Raw genomic sequence first — 22847 nt, forward strand, 5'->3', positions numbered from 1 at the left:
CAATGAGGAAACTGCAATGGCGGTTGTTGCGTCGTTTGTGAAAAGTCCTAAACGAAGTACCCGTCGTGTGTGCGTAGCATGTGCAGTAAGCCAATCCGCCGTTGTCCGGATATTGCACGCCAATCAGTGGCATCCTTACAAGCTGCACATGCAGCATAAACTGAACGAGGATGACCCTGATCGCCGGTTGGAGTTCTGCATGTGGGCTACTGAACAACGCGAACTGGATCCTGCGTTTACCAAGGGCATCCTGTTCAGCGACGAGACGTATTTCACTTTGAACGGGGAGGTTAATCGACATAATTCTCGATACTGCTGTGACGCAAATCCGAACTGGGTTGACCCGAGTCGAGAACATAGTCCAGCGAAGGTGATGGTGTGGTGTACCATATGGGACCCCCCCCCCTCATCTTTGGACCATTTTTCATTTACACCTTAACTGTACCACAGTATCGAATGCTGCTGCAGGACCGTGTGTTCCCTGCCACACTGAACGCTAACGGCATTTTCCCATCTTATTTTCAACACGATGCAGCCCCTCTACACTATGGACTTGGTGTCCTTGAATGGTCGGATGAACAAATGCCAGGGAAGTGGATTGGCCGACCAGATCCTCTGACTTAACGCCCCTTGATTTTTATCTATGGGGACATCTTAAGCAGATAGTGTATGCTGAGACAATCCGTGATTTGAGACACCTGGAGAAACGCATCCAACAAGCCAGTGACCCAATTTCAGGAGACATTCTCCTCCGTGTGCAGTCAGAATGGTTGCGGCGACTACTGTTGTGCATTGCACGGGATGGACAACACGTAGAACATGTGTTGTAGCATTCAGTATCAAGATAATTTCCCACCTTTAAACATTAATAACTTCTAAACTGTACAAGATAAAAAAAATATACCACTAAATTCTTGTGCTCCAGCTAGTGTTATTTGATGTTTCATACACCCCCTTCCCATTTAAAAAAAAATGATTTGAATCCAAAATGGTGGATTTCAAGATGGCGGCCATGAATGTCATACACTCCAAAAGTCGTGGTCCCTCATCAAACCTCTGTTCCCATCATCACTTTTTACTTTTCCCGTCGATTTTCAAACTTATGCAGGTGTCCAAGGACTTTTGACTCACCCTGTATATCTGAACCGCGCAGAACTAATTATTAATAGTCTATTGTACATCAGTACGTGCTTTTAATCTTCTGCTGTCTATACTTAAAGTTTCTGATATATTTCGCTTATCTCCGATCATAGTTTTACATAAATTTGAAAATTCAGTCCTTTCTCTCTAGGTAGTAAGAATGTGTTCTATTTCGGCATTAATGTCCATGCTTTGCATGTTACCCTAATAACGACTTAAGAAATGGCCTTGAAATCAAGCTACTTAATCGCAATTTTCTGTAGAAGACTAAGTGTACGTGTTGCAAAAATATTTCATCATTTGATTGAAGCCACACATTTGATTTTTGCAACAAATTGCCTAAAATGATTTTATGATTTGTCTGTTCATATTTCTTTTACAACATGAAATTTCACTGGTCCACGTGCCAAAATAGCACACCAGATTTTTACTTTTGTAAGTTTCAAAGCTCCTGCCGATGTTCGTCTTACATATAGTGACGTTTTCTTACTCTTTATAAATAGTAATTCTATTACGGAACAATATACATAATTTTTGATTATGTATTTCTGATACAAAAAACGAAGGATTACCTGAAACTTAGACTTCCAATTAATTAATTCCTCTAATCACCTTTTGTGCTTTTTTCATTGTTGAACTGTCTACGATTTAATTTTCCCTAGCGAACACATTTGTTCTCCCTACCTGGGGATTGTAAACCGAACGACGCATCAGTCTGGTGCCCATGATCTTTTGCATACATTTGTTGAGTTCTGAAACTGTTTGATATATATTAATATGTGATATTTTTTAAAAGAAATATTTCAGTATACAGCTTGGTGTCACCTGAGAAAAGCCCGGACAAAAGGTGAGAACAAAATGCCTGAGTCTAAAGGGTCACGTAATAAGAGATAGTCAGAAAAGTCCCACATGATGAGGTCTGCAAGTCACAATTTGAGGTGTAGTCTCAAAATCCTGAGAAATATAGAAATGTTTATTAAATAAAAAAATATTCTTAATTGTGTTGAAGTAACATATGTGAATCTATATAGGGTCAGTCAAAAGTATTACTATAGACCAGTTAACGATACGCTTGGACAGAGAAAAAGTTAATATTGCAGGTGGTTATTGATGTACGAACTACATTGAATTGACATCAATCTCGTGACTGTGACAGCTACGTTCAATTCCGACGTATTTCGTATCACAATATATTTTTTTAATAGAAAGGGGTATGTTTTTCAGATTAATTTTAGGTAGAATCTTCCCACAAATGAGAATGTGAATCACTATCTTTTATTTATCGTCACCCGTTTACTAGATTGAGTGTGCTACGTTTCACATTTTTAGCCAGTAGATAAACATATTTAGAAACGCAGTTTATAACGATACACTTAAACGGAAAAGGTTGAAAGTGTATATTGGTGCATATTGCATTGAATAAAGGAATAGGTATCAGGTCAAAAGAGCCTCGATAAAGAAACGAGGAGAGAATAGGCCCGAGGCAAAACGTCCCCGCGTCTAAAGAGCTCGGTTCTAAAGAGCCCCGCATCAGAGAAAAAGCTTAAGGTATATCCTGATAAGCTGAGAAGTATAAACATGCTTATCGGATGAAAAGTATTTTTATACAGTACCTGTTTCGTTTCTCTTGAAATAACATTAATGCGTATTTGTATACAGGATTGGTCAAAAATACCAAGATACACCAGTAATAACGATACGCGTGAATGCAGAAAAAGTAAATATTTCAAGTGGGTATTGACGTAATAAGTACATTAAATGGATCATGAACCTTATGGCAGGTACCTTTGATTTTGAAGTATTGGATATCATACAATTTTTTTTGAATGGATAAGGGTAGTTTTGAATCATCAACTTAGGCTAGAATTTTCCCACAAATGAGAATGTGAACTTGTCTTTTTAATTTATCTTCATTTATTTACGAGAAATTGTGCGTTACATTTGACATTTGCATTTAGCAAAAGTATCTGGAAAGATAATTAATAACGAAACATGTCGACTGAGAAAAGGAAAACGATGTAACTGATATTGGTGCTTAAACTACATTAAGTAAGAGTGTGGACGTCAGTGTCACATCGGAAGGGCCCGTAGAAAAAGGACAAAAACAGAACAACCCGGGTACAAAGAGCCCCACGTCAAAAGCCTGCGAAGTGTGAAAATGCTCATTAGATGAAAGATATTCTGTAGACAGTACGGGATTTATTTGTCTGAAAAAAAACATACATGTGAGTCTCTATATAGAGTTAGCCAAAAATATTACTACAGACTAACGCGGGGACAGAAAAAAAATAATTGTTGGCTATTGATGCAAAAACTGTACTGAATGAGTCATGAACATCATGCTGGCCATCTTGGGTTTGCCACATTTGCTATCAATATGTTTAAATGGATATTAGTATGGCACATCTATTGAGGCTTGAATCTTCCCAGAAACGAGAATCTGGATTTACTTTTTACCTATCACCATTCTTTTTCAGGGTAGGTGTGCTATGTTTGACATTTGTATGTAGTAGACAGAAGTATCAGGACAATCCATTACTTTTCTAAGGACATCATAACTTGAGCTCTGACAGATCTAACATCGTGTAAGTTGACGACATTGTTGCAAACTGCCATAGCAAGAAGAATCAAAGCGACCACTTGACAGAACGATGAAGGAATCGAATTATTTTATCACTGATTGAATCAGATTGTATGTTCAAATGTTTACAAACTAGTTATTTTAAAAATAATCGCACTTCTCCTTGTTTCTCAACATTCTAGCACAACATTGTTCCACTAGGCCTAACGTCATTGCCACAGTAATGAATATTCTTTTTTCTTTTTCCACCTATTGATACAGCTCTGTCCTTTTGACAAGATTGCTACGGAAATAGAAGTAAGGTTACATGTAACAACAACCGGTCCACCTCCCTGTCGCCGCAGGGACTAGGTTTTCGTGGAATTGAAAGCGAAGACGGTAGCGAGTGAGTCTGTATACGGCTCTTCTGTAGTTCAAGGGCAATGACCCGTGATTTGGAATTTCAAGCTGAAATTTGTAGAGTTTCTAATGGTCTTTGTAGGAAATTTGTTGACATCGGAAGAAATATACATAATCTATATATTACAGAGACCGTAATAATGCGCTTTTCATAATGACTGATTTAGAAATTGAGTAGTTGGAAAGTAACAAACGTGGTCCAGCTGTGTTTGTCTTTCCGTAGAAGAGTTTTTAATCAATGTGTGAAGGGGAATAGGTTTAGACACACAAAAATACATTTGGAAACACTACGGTATCTCCATGGTAACACGACAATGTTGTTGTATTTATACCTACTCATTATTGTGAAAGTTTTTTTCTGTTGTCAGGTTGTTTTGATTTTTTGTGCTATCATCTCAGTACATTGCTTTGAATATTGTGGTGGAATCGTTGTTATTTTCATTCATCGGTGCAATATGGTTTGTATTCTTATCATTCACATAGACCAAACATATAAATTTAGTATGTGTATGTTTGCGCGTTCTTGTTTGTTTGTGTTTGTGTTGTAGTGCTTTTCTCATAGCTTTCGCCGTAACTTGTACATACCGAATTTACGTTGCCATGCATTGCGAAGATTTCCAACGGGGTTAAAATCAGTACTCTAGGGTGTGGTTTCGCTCACTTTTGGGCTGTTGTAAAATAACTATTTCCGTACAACATGTATTTCGTTTGGAATCAATATCTTGATGAACTTACAAGGAGACTTACAGAATAGTCACTCACCGATTTGAATCAAACTTTGCACATTTGTAGAACATCGAAAACTAGTCGGCACGTATTTTTTGCTTCGGCAATGAAGATGATTGAAGAGTGGGAACCATCCTTTGAACGTTAGGGGTGGGCTCTAAGCATAAACTGAAAACAATTCAATTTAGAAGAAAGCATATTGCCAGGGAGGGTTTAGGAGAGTTAATGCAGAATCGACGTCAAAGTTACAAAATTCGAAACGGCTGATCCAATATACTGATTACAATTACAAAATATCTTCTGATTTGAAATTCTTTGCAGTTAGTCAAGAACAATTATAGTTGGCAGAGTTACTACGAGAAAGTTGCAGACCGATTTGAAGTCCCTTTCTATTAACTTGAAACACCTTTATTTTTGGAATGCTCTACTAAAGTGTGTTTCTGCACCTTTCCCTATTCGTGGTGCTATGTATAATGAGCCCCTTGCCTCTCACTAGTCAAAACTTCACATATTGTAATTGTTATAATTATGAATTTTTTGAGAAAACGCTTCACAGTAATGATATTTCGTAAAAAAATAAAAAGTTGGCATAAACATTGGAAAACGCTTCACAGTCATGATACTACGTAAAAAAATGGCATAACGATGCATAAACATTATTTACACCATGCTCACTTTATGACACCAATAACTCTGACATCGCAAAATGCAGCACAGTCTTCTTCCAAATAGCTGTTTTTCTATTGCATATTTAGTAAGATTTGCAGATCTGGGAGAACTGATTATGAATTAGTGATTTGGATCTAAATTATTTTATTACGGAGATGTAAATGAGAATATCTGTAAAATGTCTGGAAAAGTTTTTCCACATCCTAAAGACCAACACAGGCTGAATCCTACCAGTTGTCAGTACCAAAAGGTTTCTATTTTGAGGTACTCTTTTGTTTGTAAAATAGGTTGAAAAGTTGATTAATTGTGACCATTCCACGGATCTAATAACAAAATGGACTTTGTATTGGATGCTGGGAGGAAAACCTCTCGAAATCATGATCTCATAAGTTCTGATGTTAATTTTCCGAATCTGATGCTTTCACAAGGACATATTCAGATTAAAAGAGATTGTTTTGTACTATTGGGCCAAATATTCAATTCTTTTCCTGCAAAATAATTAACAACGGTGATAACAGAGCACCATTTTTAGAAATTAAAGGCTGTATGGTGTAGCTGTGAGTCATAGATTTATTGACTGTACCGCACTTTCTACTGTTTGTGTCTCTGTAAACGCTGTAGTAGGAGATGCACATACTCACAAAGTACAGAAAGAGGCGTCAAATTATTCTGTAACCTCACAGTAATCTCTGTCAATTATACTTGTTATTGACTAACTGCAAAGAATTTCAAACCAGGAGACATTTTGTAATTGTAATCATTATATTGTATCCGGCATTTTGAATTTTGTAATTTTGACGTCAGATTCTGAAAAAGGTGTCCTAAAAACCCCCAGGCAGTATGTTTTCTTCTAAATTGAATGGTTGTTTTAGGTCTATGCTTAGAGCTCACCCCTAAGGTTTAAAGGGTGGTTTCCACTCTTAAATCATTATTGGCGAAGCAAAAAAATACGTGTCGATTATTTTTCGATGTTCTACAAGTATGCCAAGTTTCTTTCAAAACGGTGAGTGACACTTCCGTAAGTCTCCTTGTTAGAAGTCCAACTGGTTCCCAATTTTTAACACTTTAGTGAATATTTGTTCTAAGAACGTTAAGATATATTTATTTTGCCATACTCTCATCAACCCATAGTAACTCTTCAACACCTGGTAAAGATATATAACCAAAATCATTACTGTTACTTCTCTGTGTTGCTTCAATCAAGCTGCAATAAGCTTGAAAATCTTGACACATATCCCTGTATTTGCTTGTCGAAAAAACTACTATTCTACCATCATATCCCTTCAGGTTTAATTTAGATTCGTCGGTAAACAACACTTATTCCCTTCTATTTTGGGGCTTACCTACGAAAGCTCTAGCAAAGTTAAATCTCGTATATTTCTTAATTTGGATAATATGTAGTTGCTATCGATTTCTTTATTTACACCACACAGCACAATACTCTGACCAAACAACACATGGTCATCACCCACTACTATTTGTACGAAGTCGCTGTGCTGTACTGGATATTCAAAACTGCACATTAAGAGCATTCTATTGTTTTATAATCGTAAAGTAACGATTAATAACAAATGTACTTATTATTTAAATGTATTAAATTATATTATAGGTACATAGTATTAACATATATATTATACGTACTATTATAGGAGTTACTACTACTACTATAACCCACTAAACAATATTTCGCAAACGAACACAAACGTGAAGAACAAAACGAACGTTTATTACGTGCTTGTCTCGATACTTTCTTACGCTAGAAGAAATGTCAAACGTAGCAGACACTATCTCGTAAACGAATGACAGCGAGTGAAAAATAAGTTCAGATTCAGGGGACAATTATTAATAGATATAGTCTGATTGGACTATGTCACGGAATACAAGCCCAGAGAGACAGGGTTGGAAGCAAATTTTCATGGGAACCGACTTAAGTCCTAGCGATTGTTGCAGAGTAAACAACCAAACAAAACCAAAATCACCATTAGGGTTTCTTATTTGTTACTAAGTTGAACAAATACTTCAAATTACTACTAAGGGGACACTAGCCCCTCGTGCATCCTTTATTTCACTCCTTTCGTTTGAGGCTTTTTGACCATAGGGTTGTTTATACCTTAGCCCTTTTGTTGCAGAGCATTATTGACTCGGGGTCTTTTGTTGCAGAGTCCTTTTGACTTGGGCTTTTCTGTCTTCGCACTTTTGTCCAGGCTCTTCTTACACAATCAGATAGACATGTTAGTTAATAACAACATACATTTCTAATTTTAAGTTTAAAGAGTAGTTAGTGATACCTTAATTAATAAATTAAAATCAGTTCGAATAAACTCTTCCAGTTTTTGGCTACATTCCCTGTACATAACTTGCGCAGGTTGAATCGCTTTCACGTTCACAATTCTATTATGTAACTCTCTAAAGCTTGATACTATCCTCTCATCTTTATTAAATGGTCCTCTACCAGAGTTGAAATGTGTCGTTGTCCCCTTGGTTGCTTGAACAGCCATTTTCGTAAACACCGAAAGGTGGAAACGGATCAGTTTCCAGTTTTAAATGCACATTCAATCATGGAATTTTCTGCTGTTTTCTGAACGCTGTTAGAAATCCCTCTCCATAACTAATAACAATTTCCGTTCTTAATCTTCAATGCTCCTTCCTTTGTAGGGTTTTTAGAATTTTTAAAGTAACACCAGCCCGCTTTTTGTAAATTTAAAATGGAATCTCTCTTGTATGATTGCTAGTATTATTTTTATTATTATTATTATTTCCAGCTCAAAAATTTTTATTAATTTTGCTTTGGTTGCTCTGCAGAACAAGACTAAAAGCTCCTACGAGATAATATTTGAAAACATTAGTTTTTAACAAATTGTAAATTTATTTTTTTACAAAGTACAAGAACTCAGCTTTAGTGTTTTTATTTACGTATTGGAATACATTTTCAGACTTTTAAATGTAAAGGTCTATAAAACGTAACTCATTAATAGAAGTTTATATTATAACGAGAATTTTGGTCAATTACTTTCCTACTATTGTATGTTCATTGTGAGTAAGATATATATATATTGTGTTCAATGTTCTCTTTTAGATGATGTGTGAAAAATATATACTTTTGATGTATCTTACAGGTGTTGCTGAGTAGACCTCCTTGAAATGAATACGGACTAGGAAAATAAAAGTTAATAGTTGAAGTATATATATATTGATAGTTGATTTTTATTATCATATTGACTGTACTAAAGGAGACTGTCCATATTAAATATTACAGTGCACCAACATGGAAGATTATTATAAAAAGAACTTTGAGCGAAGTGATGTGAAATCTAGAATTTCCTCCGAAATTAAAATTAATGTTTGCCCTGGTAAAGATGATGCAGCGGAAAGAAAATCTATGAAATTCCATGAAATGAAGAATCTTGCATTGTCAGTAGTTAGAGATCAGAAAGATAATTATGAAACAAACTTTGAGAAAAATGATATGAAGTCTAAAATTGTCTCCGAAATTAAAATTAATGATTGTCCTATTAAAGATAATCCGGTGGAAAGAAATTCTATGAAATTCACGGAAATCAAGAAACTTGCATTGCCAGTAATTACAGATAAGAATATAATCAACGATGAAAGTTCCAATTATACTACACCTTCAAATGGCATCTATTCAGTTAAATCTAAGATTAAAGTTGAAAACGATGTGACAATTAAAGATGCAGTAGTATGTCTTAAAAGACTGAAAATCCGCGAAACTGATACACTTGCAAAATTAACAATAAAGTCGTCAAATTGCACATTGAAAGGAGCAAATAAAAGCCAATTTCAAAGGTAAGCAGTTGAATTTGTATGTTTATATTTGTGACAATATGAGTATTGTGTAAGAAGTTATATATACAAAGTTGCTGTTGATCGTTAATCAATGAGAAATATTAATCATTAATGAATTAGAGTATTCCATAGAATGTTTTTTTTAATAATATTTTTTCAGTATTATTTCAGAATAACCTCTACAACTCAATGTTCAATATATGTATTTTCTCTGCCTTGTATAAAAGCATTTTTTTTAAGTTTTTCTTTTGTAAATAAATAAAGAAAAGCATGTTAACACAGGTTGTCTCAAAAGAAATGCAACCCAAATTTTGAACGGATATATTTTTTATTAGCAATAGTAACGATAGTAGAGATATGACTTTTTGACAAATATTAGCGTTGTCTATGGATATATTTTGAGAATAAAACCAATGAGACAAATTGTATCGTTGAATTTTAGTAATTTTTTAAATGATCAGAAGTTAATTTCGAAAACTTTGCATATTGCTTATAATCAATTGCAAGGAACAGAGAAGAAAGAATTAATTCCAGTAATACTTTACATAAAAGTTTAACACATATCAATATTTGTCGGATAGGAAAAAATTGCATGTTATTTTGCAGCGTTGATAGTTGTAAAGGCTATTTTTTACGTGTTTAATAAAAATATTTTTTAAAAATATAGTAGCGCATTCTAGCGACAATGTCCCAGCAAAGATACTAACCCAGATGTAACTCGTCCTCGGACATGTTGGTCAATTTGATTTATCAATAAAATAATAAATTGATATTTTGCAAAAAGAAAATGCAATAACCACTCTCCTGAGGCTGGCAACCCATACTGCCAGGGAGAAAAGTACATCACACTATTCGCAGCGAAATTTGGCTTCGAGTCATGTGCTTATTGAATTCCATTGAGTGTTGTGTTGCGTTGATTATTGACATTGTTTCTGTTACAATGCCGTGTTCCATTCAAGAGAGAACACACATTGTTAAGTTTTATTCTCAGACATGTTAAATGAAGCGGTTATAGTGCGATTTCAAGTTATCTTTCCCAACTCAATAGTTGCAAACGAAAGCAAATCATGGCGACCTCTGCAACGATTTGTGAGACTAGTTCTGTTTGTGACAAGCCTTACCCAGCAAAACATACAGTACTAAATGCAGAGATCTTTCACAATGTGTAAGTACGAATGACAAGTTCTCCAAAGTCTGTTTGAAAACTTGCAGCCTAATTCGGCTTATCGAAAATACTGCACACAGATCCATACACAAGACGAAAATGAACCCAAACAGAATTCGTGGTGTATAAGATTTAAGGAAATTTATAAGAGAGCACGAGTGAGTTGCTGTCATTCGTTCAGTTCCTTAATTAAAGTTAATGGTGTTGATAGGTGTATTGGATAACGTCTTTTAAACCCATGAGACGTGGTTTAATAGAATAGTCACATAAATATCAAAAGCTCTCGTATGGCGTGAGAGACCCAGGTTGGATTCCGGGCGAGAGCTCATGTAGTTCGAATTCCACGTTAATCAGTAGGTCCACGTCTCATATAGCTTTGCTGCTGAATGGGACGTTAAACTCACAATCAGTTAATCAGTCAAAACTCTCGTTATTGGTCCACCGAGAATCCATATGCGTTACATGAAGTTCCGTTTCATCCCCAGATAGTTTAATACAACTGTGGATAGCATTGTCTTTGGAGATTTGAATTATGAATTTATTTCCTTATTAAAAGAGGATGAGCGAGACTGCTGGCTTCAGCAACACAGGTTGACGTGTCATGTCTCTAATGAAACTTTATGTATGTTACAAGAGTCCTTTAGTGATCGAATAGTGTCCGAAAACTTGTGTCCTGGCCCCTTCCAAACTTCACATCGCCTGACTTTTTTCCCTCTAGTTTCTTGAAGGGAGAGGCGTACCGAAACATCTGTAGAACGATAAAACAATTGAATGAAACTTCGAAACCGAAGTGGAAGCAATTACCAGGGACACATAAGGCTCATAGAATTGTATTCGCAAGAACGAGGAAGCCTGTTTGAACACTTATTGTAAAACTCCTTATTCCTTTCTTTACGCCAGTACGAGTTGCCAGATGCAAATGAGTATATATTTTTATTTTATTTTTTTCAGAAATAATCAATTTATTATTTTATTGATAAATCACATTGCCTAATATTTGCGAGGATGATCTACTCCTATTGTAGTCTTTTGCTGACACATTGTTGCCAAAATGCACTATTTTTCTAAGAGAAAAATGCATATTTTCTCAATATGTAAAAAATAGCCTTTACAATTGTTAATACTGCAAAACAACTGGCAATTTAAGTCCCATCGATAAATCTTAATGCGCACTGAACATTTACATTAAGAATTAACGTGATTTTTGTTCTCGCTATTGATTATGATCATTTTACAAATTTTGTGAGGTACACTTCTGGTCATTTAAACAATTACTAAAATTCAACGTTACGATTTGTCTCATTGGTTTTATTCACAAAATATCTTCATAGACAAGAAGTATTTTAGGTAAGTTTTCAAAGTTCCATAATTTTAATCATCGTTGCGAAAGTTTAACATATTTTCAATATGGTTTAAAATATCCAATTGGTGTAGGCATTGAGACCTTAAATCTTTTGACCAGTTTTCTAGATTCCTTTAAGTAAATTTTAAAATGGTCGATATACTAGGGTCTTAAATGTCATATCATGCAGACAACTAAAAGTGAAGTTTGACATATTCTACAATATAATCCAAATAGCAGTATTGCCAACACAACATAAAGCTCTCTTTTTCAGATGACAGGCATGATGTTATGCATTTCAGATTTACATGTTAAAGCCTTGAAACACTACATTCATTATTAAGTGTTGCAAACTAAGAACGCTATATTGTCACAACCAACGAGGAAACAACTAAATTTTGGAGAGTTCTAAAGCAGTAATTACCCAAGTGAGTCGACTAGTTTTTTGCATACAACATATTTAGTTCAAAATAATACTGTCTCCAAATGATGTATTTCGAACAAGTAAACAACTGTGGACTGTGTAAACATATATTTCACTTTTTCAAACTACTTTGTTTCCGAAAAGTGTCTAGATAAATATGACATCCAATTACGAAGATGATCTTCAGTAGACATGAAATAAATAAAGTTTCTGGTAGCAACTTCGTCTTTCAAGTCTTTTCGGAGATATGGAAAGGAAAGTTAAACCTTATATATTTCGTAAACTGGCGCATTTGTGAAAACTTTTGAAAGTAGTTTTTTTTTTTTATTCAGTTTACTCGTATAACATTACAACAATACCTTTGGTAGGTAGGATTATGATACGTTCTCGGAACTCGTACATTTAAGTAGTGTAGTACACTTTGACATTTTGACCATAGCTCCAGAACAATTTGGTATATGAAACTACTGTGATGTTCACATCAATTCAAAATCATCTCTAAAGTATCTGTCTAAGTAGTTTTTTAAAATGAAATCTTTCAAAAAAGTCATAAACAGTCAATCCTTTGTATCTTTGTTCCTCTGAATTCGAAATTCGTCCTGTCATGATTATTGTATTAAATGGTAGACCACTTCGAATATGCATCGCCACATTTGTCTTACTGGATTACTGCCATGGAGGCCACGAAAATTTGGAAATTTGTGCCAGTACAGCTTTCTTAGTTTGTACCACTTAATATTAAATGTTGTATTGATGCTTTCATTTAACATGTAGATCTGAAATCGTAATAACCTGGCATAGTGCAATTTGAAAAATAATATAATTTTGTATTGGGTTGGCAACACTGTTAACCTGGTGGTATAACACAATAGATATTTGCAAAATACAACAATTTCTGAGCTTTCATATATTGAGAGTTATAAATACGTATCACAATAACTGGTACGTCATATATATACTATTCATATATTCAAGCATAACCGGAACCCCGGAGAATTTTCTCAAACTCGTACACATATGACGTACAATTTGGTAAAAAGTTCATTGAGGGAAAGACGCTCGTAGGGCCTTTAAGGAGGTGAGAACGATTGACGTATAAAAATAATAAAATAGAGACAGACATTAGTGTCGAATCTGTTGTTTACGTGTTGCTGAGGTGAATAAAGATGCTCCTAAAGTCATACTGTGGGAACAAGGCACCCATAGCACCCCTTGCGAGAAGAAATGTAAAACTAGTTCAAAATGACGATTATTAGTTTCGAATCCATAGTTTTTAGCTTCGATGAGATGAAATTCTCACTCTCTATCCATTTAGCTCGAAGATTAGAACGTATCATCATTAGTGTAAGCAGGCAAAAAGTGAATGTCCGAAACGACTGACATTAGTGTTCTAACCATAGTTTTTGAGTTTGCTAAGCTCATTTGTGACTGTCACGATGGTATTTAAGCCTAAGTTTAGGCAACGAGTGGAATAGACCTGTCTTATGGCAATGTTGCTTTGAAAGAATCACCATGTATTTTCTAACAAATGTACAAAAATACTTTAAAAATTACGAAACTATGATCAGGAAGACAAGCTGCAACCATAAAAGCAAACTAAAAGTTTTAATGGTAATGCTATCAATGTTTGCCCATTAAAGCGGTAATTTGATCCTTAACAGCAAGCATAACACTGGTTTCTCATCAGTTGACGGAGAAGATTTTGTTCGTAATTCAGACTCTTTACCTCGAAAATCTGCCTGCAAATACAATTATATCATATTAATAAGGAGTCTAGGTTGGTGAATAAACAAATAAGGGCAGCGTTCGGTGACTGAATTCTACCCCAGCAGTATTCAATTCGAAAATTATCCTGAGCACATTCACGACGTAATCTTTCTGCACTTATAGGAGATGGTAATCTCTGGCATATTCACTATTAACTCAGTTAATCACATAACATGTTGCAAGCAACAACCCAGTCAATTTCGTGGCTTACATTTTTGCAAATCCATTTGTCACTAATTCGTTGACAGAGACTGCGATTATCACCAGTTCGTTGGAAAAATGAAATGAAATCTTTGAGTTTTAGGACCCACGATGTGACATTTTGGCTAAAAGAGACGGAATACTTAACTGTAATGTCGTACTCCATCTACATTGTGAGGGCGACTTGGACGATCATTAGTATGGGGATGAGCTGAAAGTTTTGCTTGTTAATATCTTGTGTTATACTAAACATTATTTAATAAAATAAAGAACATTATATTGACGTATAGGCTTCCGTTCTGGAACATCACTTTCCCACAGTCACCGTCTACTTCCACACACTTCCTCCAACGGAGCACCACTTCCTGCATGTCGTAATGATAGAAATCCACGTCCTTAGAGTGACACGACGATCGTACTTGAGGCTAGACATCCTCATCTGATAAGTGTTGGATACCTTTAAAATATTCCTTCAGTTTAGCGAAGATGCCCAGGTCGCTTGGTGCGATATCAGGGTTGTATAGGGTGTGTGGTAGAACAGTGCTTCCAATAATCAATAATGCGTCGGTAATCAGCTTCGTGTTGTAGGGTGCGGCATTGTCATGGAGATGAAGAGAGACTATTGTCAGGTACGTAGAAGTCAATTTTTAAGAATTTCCAGGTACGGTTCTAACTTCACGATGGTACAGTAAGGAAGCAACTCGGTGTCAATGACTCCATTCACATCCTAAAACCAGAGTCAGCAGGACGTCTCCCGCTGATCAACAGACATTTAATTTCTTTCCAGTGGAAGATGATTTGTAAAGACACTCCATGAGCGGTCTCTGTATCGTTGGATCATAGTGTTTGACCACTTATTTGTCCCCTGTGGCGAAGTGCGAAGAGAAACGTCGTCCCTAGTCTCGCATCCTCGCAGATTTTCCTGAGCCATAAGTTTTCTTATGGCCATCATTTCATTTGTAAGAATCGTTGAAGCCAACCTTGCTCACATTTTGCAATAATTTAGCAGTTCCCTGATTACGAACTCCACTACTTGATTTGTCGATTTTCACTGATCAACTTAGTAGCCACCTTCCTCTTCCAACATATATGGAGAAAGTTACAATTCCATTACGGATCTCTGTTTTAATACATGACCATATCAGTCGTAATCTTGCCCACAAGAGCTGACCGTGTGCCCACATCACAATTTTCGATACGTAATGTTAGGTAATGAATTATGAAACGTTCAACAAAAGTTCCGATATCTCTGCAAATAAAATAAAAGGAATATTAAGTGACAGGCAAATTTTTACCCACCCTTGTACTTAGGCTAGTAACCTGGACAAAGATCAAATTAAATAAGCTTTGTTGACACAGGAAAATTCAGGACTGTTGTTTAAGAAAAAATATCGCAATTAATTTGCGTAATATGCTGTTCTTTTTATCGAAAGTCTTAGTAGAACGTAAACCTGCGTTTAAGCTCATTTTCCATAATCGTCACCCGACAGCACAAAGTTACACTTCCGATTTAGTGTCTTCGTGCTAACACTCTATAAAATAATGTTTCAAACATGTCTGCTTCCCAAATGAAGACATGGCTGAAGGTATCTTTGAACTTCGTGCTTTGCTAGCTTCTAAGATAACGCCTTTAAATAAGTTCTCAGTATCTTTACATAAGGGACTGATTTGAATTGAAATGTGCTTTTTATTAAGCAGATGCCCTTGAATAAAAATAAAGTTTTAATGCGTCTTCTTGGAAATTTATAATATGTATCATAATGTTTCTGTTGCTTAATTACTGCCAAGTATTTTTCTCGGGTGTTCTCAAGTTTGTGCCTCACTTCTGAGTTCACCCACTGTGTACTTTAATGAACGCTTTATGGAAGTCCTTTGGGATCGACTGTACTTTGTTGATACATATTTGTAATATTAATCATAGATAGGTATGTCTAGAATCGTCTACTTACTGTAAGAAATGCTCATTTTACTTATAGATCTAGTAGTCTTGTTACTATGCAAACTCTCCAATCTCTTCTAACAAAAATTAAAGGAATGGCGTACTTGCTTATACTGATTATGTATGGCATACTAGCTTGATTTAGGAATCATTCTAATTTTACACATTATTAGATATTTCAAGAAAGCTGTTAATGATCGTTAATTCATATTAATATTAAAACTGATTCCAGGTCTTATATCATCTCCTAAAGAACTGAGTACTAAAATAAAATAAAATGAATTTTCAGTAATCTTACAGAACATAGATCAGTATGTGAAGTTTTTATCAGTATGTGTTTAAATCATGGTCACTTCACCCATCTGTTTTTCTTATGTCAAGATTCCCTCGTAAGAAAAAAAATATATGAATTTCAACCTTGATAAACTGCAAGCATTTGGGGTTATCCCTATGAAAAATTGGTCTATTCTAACATAAAATATTGATGCAAATAGAAGCTTTTCCATGAGAATTCAACTGATGCAAAGTTTGATGTTCATATGTTATAGCGCGAGTGACACAAATATCCATTAACTTTTATTTACGATTGTTCTTTGTGAAAATGTTGTTCGTTGTAAATATCTTCACCAATGAGTAACGTGTATACACAATCTTTTGAATCATCGGTATGTAGCAAAAGTTCAAACTAAGTCTTTTCTATATGGATAGCCTATATATTTGAAGAAAGCTGTTGATGATCGTAAATCATGTTAATATTAAAACTAATGCCCGGCTTTATATTATCTCCTGATGAATTGACTACTAATAATAAAGTAAAATGAATTACCTTCAGTCAGTAATCTTACAGAACATAGTTCAGTCTCTGAAACTGAAATCAGTACGTGTGTAAACCATGGTCCTTCTAACCATCTGTTTGTTTCCTTCTGTCGAGACTCCTACATAAGACTAAGAATCATTTGAAGTTGAACCTTGATTCAGGGTAAGCATTTGATGGTTCTCCTTATCAAAAAGTTAACATATTCTCACATAAAAATTTGATGGAAACAGAAGTTTTTCTCTGAGATTTCAATTGATGTAAAGTTTAATGTTCATATGTTACATCGCGAGTTGACACAAATATCCAATAACGTTTATTTACGATTGTTCTTTGTGAAAATGTTCGTTGTAAATATCTTCAGCAATGAGTAACGTGTACACACTATCTTATGAATCAACGGTAAGTAGCAAAACTTCAAACTAAGTGTTATCTATATGGACAGCCTGATTTATCTCTTTGTTAGCACCGGGTAATGCCAAAATGTCTCTTTAGACTTGGCCAAGTCACTTTTTTTAAATTGCATCACTTGAATAATAGAACTTTCTGTGTAATCAAATATCTAATCTCATTACGTTCTTGATATTTTGAGAAATGAAAGGTTTTAACATACGACACGTATATCGCAAAAAATACTTTAGTATAAGCAACGGTATTTCTGGTTAAGTATTTTTTTTTCACATTCCAGAAGTAAGAGTTTGTGGAATATTTTCCTTTCTACACTCACCGATTCAATTACACTGAGAATTTTCTTAAGAGAATTGCTTAACTCAGATGACCTATTTTAGGTGGGTCATCTGAATTATATATATACGTGTGTACATCCAAATGCTGGAAACAAATTTCATTTACTGAGTTTATAAGTAGAGAATAAATATTTACAGTTGCATGGGTCAAATACGTAAGGTATTGTAAGAGCCGTCGATTGAGAATTTTAGATATATTTTTGAAAATTAATTTATCACAAAGATGGAAATCCAATAATTATAACCAGTTCAATTCGAGGTCGCTTTTCGTGGTTCATTGTTCTACCAATAAATATTTAGCTGGGACCGGAACTTACCTGGATAGGACGATGAAATACCTCTCCAAAAAGGGGTTACAAATTGTTTCCAAATCGCTCGTCGGTCTGAATGATCTGCGTTAGGCGCTGAGAGGTTCGGATGTGTCGTCCCGAAAATCTCACGGACGATCAGACGGTCATTTAGACCATAACGCTCAGAAACAACGAAAACATACTGGATTAAGTAACACTATACTTATTTATTAGAATTCTATTATATAAAAAATAGAGGAATGAACACAACATTTAACACAAAATATGTATCATAATCTTCATCACTAAAATCACACTTTGCCTTTTTAATGCACTGTAGCCCTTTATATATAGGAGATTAAGTGTGAAATTACCTTATAAATACTTTTCTCGCACCATTGACGCACTTGCGGAAAGGATTGCCGGGGTAATCCCACGTAGTATCCTGGTTGCTACTCCAAACAGTCCTGAAGAGTTGACGTGAGTCTTCAGCGAAATAGTTTCCGAACTGAAATGCTGATGTTGGAGGGCGCGTTTATAAATTTTTGGCGCACAAGGATTATGAACTTGGGACTTCACTAGTTGGGGCTAGCCGTAAGAAAACGTCCTTTACCGGCTAATAGCTTATGCCCCTTAACACAAAATCTTTTTTTATTCCCGATGCAACGTGCGTGGTTGCGACTTCTAAACCTGGAGTCAAACTCCCCCGAACTCACAAGTTCAAGATGAGAGCTGCAATGGTTGACTGAAGAGTGTTAACAGTTCGTTCCAAAAACCACTCAGTTAAAGTACCTGTATGCACATGCAAACAGAACACAGAATATAATTTATGTTAATTTTAGACAAGTGGCCATGATGCACGAGACATTACGATAACTCGGGCGTGTGAAAGTGCAGATAAGGACCTGAAAAAGCGATGCGGATGCTGCCACTCTGGTGCTCGGAAATCTGGTCAGCTAGTATCTCCATAAATGATTAGAAAGCCCTTAATTCAGTTCCAAATAACTGCAGAATATATACTGTGCATAATAATAAGTTAGGGAGAAACACTGAAAAGGTTCGTAGCTCACTGAAATGTTCTCACCAAAAAGCAATGCTTTAAATATATATATATGAAAAAACGATGAAAGACTTCTTTGCCCAGTTGTGTGGGAAAGAAGCAATTCTCACCAAAGAAAGAACTTATTTGCGTCGCAGAATAAAGTATAAATCGGAAAAATAATCACGGTCTTTACAAAATATACAGAGTGTCCATAAAAATACTTCTATAACCTGGTGGCGGTTATATAATTAAAGAGAAGTATAAGATATTGATGAAGGGTTTCAATATTTCAGTTTAATTTATTAAGTGGTATTGGTAATTTCCTTGTCTGTAATAAGATTCAGTTTTTGTCTAGGGTGTAGTATATTGTCAGGAAAATAACCAGAATTAGTTATCGTTATGCTGTACTTAAAACTAAACATAATCTAAACTAATTGCCTCAAATGTAAAACAATAGTGAGCATTAAATACAACCAGGAAGCTTCGAACATTGATACCTAATCTTACAAATACATGCTCAAAACGTATTATTAGTATTTCGCGGTGCGAATAATGAACTACTTTATTGTTAATGTTAATAAGCCCATTTGTTTTTTTCTTTTTGATGAAAATTGAAACGTTCTGTCACTAAGTTTTTTTTTTCTACCTGGATGTGCACTAGGGTGCATCGAATTTCCACTTTTTTAAAATTCAGCTTACCCTTAGTGATATTTTTTTGCGAAATGGGTTCTATATAACGTGTAAAAGATTGTAAGTCAATTGGTCAATATCTTTAGATGCCACCAACGGCCAAAACTTTTAAAATTTTGTTAAGAAAATAAATGTTATTTTAAAAAATGTAAAATATGTAGTTTTATGAAATATCGTTATCCTATGTGGTTTTGTTTCTGTAAAAGGTCAATATTTTACGTGAAAAAAAGTCAGCTTGATAAGTCAAGTCATTCAGGTGCCACCAGTGGCTTAAAATATGGAAAAATATGTCCCTACTTTCTTCATTTCTTAAAATTGAGTTGCACTGTTTGTGATTCATCTGGATCGTTCCCGGCGGGAGCTCATGTGGTTCGGATTCCACGTTAATCAGTAGGTCCACGTCTCATATAGCCTCGCTGCTGAAAGGGACGCTAAACTAAAATCAAATCAAATCATCTGGAATGTTAATTAGATAAGAAAGAATATGTTTACATCTGCAGCTCTTTGCTTCTTTCCAAACATTAATGATGGAAATAACCCAGAAATCACCACGAGGAGGTGGCTGCAGTTCGAGTTTCGCCCACCCGTATATACTAATGTTGCATATGGTAGTGCAAGTCATATTGTTACTTTTTACCTCAAACTGTTCTTCTTTTCTTTTTTTGTATTAAATTCTGGTATGTTTTTTCTTGATTGTCGTGTTGCTAGGACTAATCTATGTCGTGCTTCTTGCCCACATACCGTTGATGCCGCTTGTCCCCAACTTCACCATTCTTTCTACAGCGCGAGTGTGACAGGGTAAGGATGTAATAGATTCATTAGCCATTGGAGCCGTCTTTACATTTTCTTTTAGCTTCTGCAGGTTCAAGTGTTTTATCAGTGGTGGCTCCGTCAGCGTCATGTTGACCAATTAATCATACATCACCAATTAATCATCATACACACGAATGAGCTCCCATTTCGATATTTGATTGAATTTATAGACGGCAAGTCTACTGGACCAAATACATTTAGAGGACCAATAGGATCAGCACTTCCAATCTGGGAAGAGTTGTCACTCCAGATTTTTCAGCTCGTTCTAATAGACTGGGACCTCAACTTCACTGAGGATTCATTAAGCACGGATCAAAAATATTTGCTGAATATCTGCCAAGAGGTTTCTTCAGGAAAATGCCCCATTGGGTTAGCTCACATGAAGCCTGGTAAAATTCATCAAGCCAGATGGCTAACTACAGCAAATAGAGTCTTACGTTTGTGCGTAGGAACAAATGAACCCACGAATGAACTTAAAACCATCGTCCAGTACATCATGATGGTCTACGCGCCACTTTGGTTTGCTGTGATCCGTAATACATCGTGTGCAGAAGGAGCTCGTCATTTGTGGCAACTCATCACGACTTCTCGCCACATGGAAACGAAATACAGGAAAATAATTGATCCAGTGTTCGTAGAAATGTGTGGTACGGTCGTTCTGAGAACCTACTTCTATCAATGTTGACTGACCAAGATGCTAAGGTACGAGAGCTCGGCTGGAGGCAAGTCCTAAAAGCAAGACAAAGGACCCAATCTGGTGATCGCGTACCAGTACGAGAATTCGTCGTCCCTGAAATCAACTTAGAAGTGACAAACTATGTTGATATTATTGATTGGTCAACATGACGCTGACGGAGCCACCACTGACAAAACACTTGAGCCTGCAGAACCTAAGAGAAAATGTAAAGACGGCTCCAATGGCTAATGAATCTACTACATCCTTACCCTGTCACACTTGCGCTGTAGAAAGAATGGTGAAGTTTCGTACAGAAGCGGCATCAACGGTATGTGGGCAAGAAGCACGACATAGATTTGTCCTAGCAACACTACAATCAAGAAAAAACATAACAGAATTTAATACAAAAAAAAAGGAGAACAGTTTGAGGGAAAAGAGTAACAATATGACTTGCACTACCATATGCAACATTAGTATATACGGGTGGGCGAAACTCGAATTGCAGCCACCTCCTCGTGGTGATTTCTCGGTTATTTTCATCATTAATGTTTGGAAAGAAGCAAAGAGCTGCAGATGTGAAACAAATTCTTTCTTATCTAATTAACGATCCAGATGAATCACAAACAGTACAACTCAATTTTAAGAAATGAAAAAAGTAGGCACATATTTGTCCATATTTTAAGCCACTGGTGGCACCTGAATGACTTGACTCATCAAGCTGATTTTTTTTTCACGTAAATATTGACCTTTTACAGAAACAAAATCACATAGGGTAACCATATTTCATAAAACTACATATTTTACATTTTTAAAATAATATTTATTTTTTAACAAAATTTTAAAATTTTTGGCCGTTGGTGGCACCTAAAGATATTGACCAATCGACTTGCAATTTTTAACACGTTATATGGAGCCCATTTCGCAAAAAAATATCACTAAGGGTAAGCTGAATTTTAAAAAAGTGGAAATTCGATGCACCCTAATGTGCACTCCTATAGCTAACGATTGTTATTCATGTTTAATAGATTAGCAATAGGACGCAGAATTCTAAGGTTACTTCGTTCAATTATCTGGAAACTTATTACCGAGAGTGTTGACTATATATGCTACTTCGGGTATAAAGTGGAGGTTTGATTCTGGATATTTGTAGGATCAGTAAGTAAATTTTTGTTCGACCAGAATCTCGAAGATTTCGAAGTTTAAATCTAAATGGACGTTCTATTCCCTATAAATAAAAATACAGAATCAAATAAAAAAAAATATGAAAAGGGAAATGGTACTTTATTCCCAACTGCTAAAAATTTAAGTACATATTCTCGCTATAGTTTATTTCGCAAAGTAGCATTACCGTTACTTTAAAAAATGAATTTGAGTTTAAACTGTATTCGCTTGATGTGAATGTCTAAGCATATTGTTACAAATAAGTATTTCATATGAGTACTCAATTATATTTATATCTTTGGAATATTTTGGAATAACGAGTTTATTATTATTTTTAAATAACTGTAATAACTGTAGAATACTATTCGCAAAATCACTTTTCAAGGCGGCGATGAAGCAATATATATATATATGACACTCATATTAATCTTCGTTACAAAAAAATAAAAACCACT

General features: G+C 35.3%; 1 protein-coding gene across 2 annotated transcripts in view; it reads left to right on the forward strand.

The window, feature by feature from the left end:
- Positions 1-22847, forward strand: part of LOC145662024 (uncharacterized) — a 41597-nt gene that overhangs the window by 16547 nt on the left and 2203 nt on the right. For both annotated transcript variants that reach the window (XM_081727363.1, XM_081727367.1), the window contains exon 2: positions 8632-9322. In XM_081727363.1, coding sequence (XP_081583489.1) covers positions 8781-9322 — 542 coding nt within the window. In that variant the 5' untranslated portion in view covers positions 8632-8780. The remainder of the gene's footprint in view (positions 1-8631; positions 9323-22847) is intronic.

The sequence above is a fragment of the Thermobia domestica genome, chromosome 1, assembly GCF_964235325.1.
Source record: "Thermobia domestica chromosome 1, izTheDome1.hap1.1, whole genome shotgun sequence".
NCBI lineage: Eukaryota > Metazoa > Arthropoda > Insecta > Zygentoma > Lepismatidae > Thermobia > Thermobia domestica.